Raw genomic sequence first — 1,814 nt, forward strand, 5'->3', positions numbered from 1 at the left:
GAGAAACAGCAAATACAAATGTTTATAATACAGTTTAATTGAAAACCAGTTGTACTAATAACGAATACTTACTTAAGTCTGTTACGTTTTAGTTTTTACATATCAAAGTGAATTATTTTGTTAATCTATAAAAATATCGCAAAATGGGGTTTTGAATACTTTCAAAACAAAATCATTTTAAATCGAGCAATATAAAAACAAATTCTAAAAAATTGTCATACACTAAATGATTGACTATTTTTCATTTATAAAGTAAAGCCCGTTTTTGTGCTATTTATTTTCATATTCTTTTGAAAGTCTTATATTAGGTCGGTTTAAAATGGTTCGGGATTTTAGTGAAACCTATTGTCCATAAGGGTTCATTGTCCGTAAGAAGAAGAATCTTACAGTACACATTGTGAAAAACTGTCCGTACTTTCAACCAGGTATATATTTTTTGCTATATATATAAAGAAGATTAAAGACATCTACTATTCTGTTATTAGTTTGGTAAGATGACAATTCCAATGTTGCAAGTAAAGATAAATTCAGTGGCGTTGAAGTTCTCCGTAAGTATAATTCAAATCGAAAATAAATTTGACGAACGGGGACTTGCGTTTGTTAAAAAGAATATTTATATATATTTGAAAAGTATACCGAATATAAACCTCACGCTAATTCAGGACGTCGATGGTTGGATAAAGGATATCCTAAAGCTTGAGGTGGAAACGTGGACTCTTTTGTCGGAGGAAATGAATAAGATCATAAGCATATTTAATAATTATAATGAACTAATTGTTAATACGCTTGAAGATATATACAGTAATGACGAAGTGACAGTTTTGGGATCAGATTGGGTGAACAAAATGGATGCATTGATTGCTGTTGCAGTGGCAATGAAGAATTTAGGTGAATACGCCGCAGAAAGAATCCAAGAGGAAAAGGATCTTGATTATAATGCATTTATGTCAGTAATGGATTTGCAGGATAATATGTTTGCTAATTGCAGGAAAGACTTTAAAGTTTTTCTTAAAAAGTCATATAAATTTATCACCAACATTTTGAAACTGTATCATAGAAGATCGTAATTTATAATAATATATTGCTCCTTTATTGTAAATATACTTTTATTAATTATTGTTTTTTTTTACAAAACTGGGATACTTATTGATCTACTACTATTTTTTTGCATAAAAACTATATAAAATTGTTTAAAATGATGAAAATATTCAAATCTGTGAATGTTGTGAAAATGTTAGTACTTTATGCTGTAATACTTAAAGAAAAGTATAGTAAAACAAAGAAAGATTTTATTTTAGTTATAAATTTAAACTTTTACCTATTGAACAAAAACAAAGACATTTTTGACAAATATTTCTCCATTTGATTTATTTTCGTAAAAAGTTTTAATAAAAGTTTACTAATATTTATTAATTCAATATTACTTTTTCCTTCTATGGTACTTAAAGAAATAATTAAGTACACCTTTCTACTTTTTAAAAAATTTAATAAATCTATATAAAAAATATAGAAAATTTGTATCAATTTGATTTATTTTTGTACAAAGTAAATGTGTCTCAATTGTAATTATTTTTTAACAAAACTCCATTAAATTTAATAATATTTATAAATTAATGCAAATACGTATTATTTGTAATATTTGTTTAATAGCTATTGTTTCTACAACTTTTTATTCTATATTACAAAACTTCAACACTTCGCATTGTCAGTTAATTTCTTCAATATTCCGTACTATTGGAGGAACTAAAGAGAAACAATAATAAACTGAGAGTATAAAAAGAAAAGAAGTTATTTCTGTATTACTTTGTTTTATT

The 1,814-nt window shown here is 25.6% G+C and overlaps 1 protein-coding gene across 2 annotated transcripts; it reads left to right on the forward strand.

The window, feature by feature from the left end:
• Positions 1 to 336: 336 nt before the first annotated feature.
• On the forward strand, positions 337 to 1,132 carry LOC108557016. 2 transcript variants are annotated; one of them, XM_017913393.1, is made up of 3 exons: positions 337 to 425; positions 486 to 548; positions 663 to 1,132. In XM_017913393.1, the coding sequence occupies exons 2-3, from the start codon at positions 495 to 497 to the stop codon at positions 1,065 to 1,067; spliced, it is 459 nt and encodes a 152-aa protein (XP_017768882.1). In that variant the 5' UTR covers positions 337 to 425; positions 486 to 494; the 3' UTR covers positions 1,068 to 1,132. The 2 variants fall into 2 exon arrangements, with proteins under 2 accessions (XP_017768882.1, XP_017768880.1); XM_017913391.1 differs by having other exon boundaries at positions 486 to 1,132.
• The last annotated feature ends 682 nt before the right edge of the window (positions 1,133 to 1,814 follow it).

This window comes from Nicrophorus vespilloides, unplaced genomic scaffold, assembly GCF_001412225.1.
Source record: "Nicrophorus vespilloides isolate i.1.1-1 unplaced genomic scaffold, Nicve_v1.0, whole genome shotgun sequence".
Lineage (NCBI taxonomy): Eukaryota > Metazoa > Arthropoda > Insecta > Coleoptera > Silphidae > Nicrophorus > Nicrophorus vespilloides.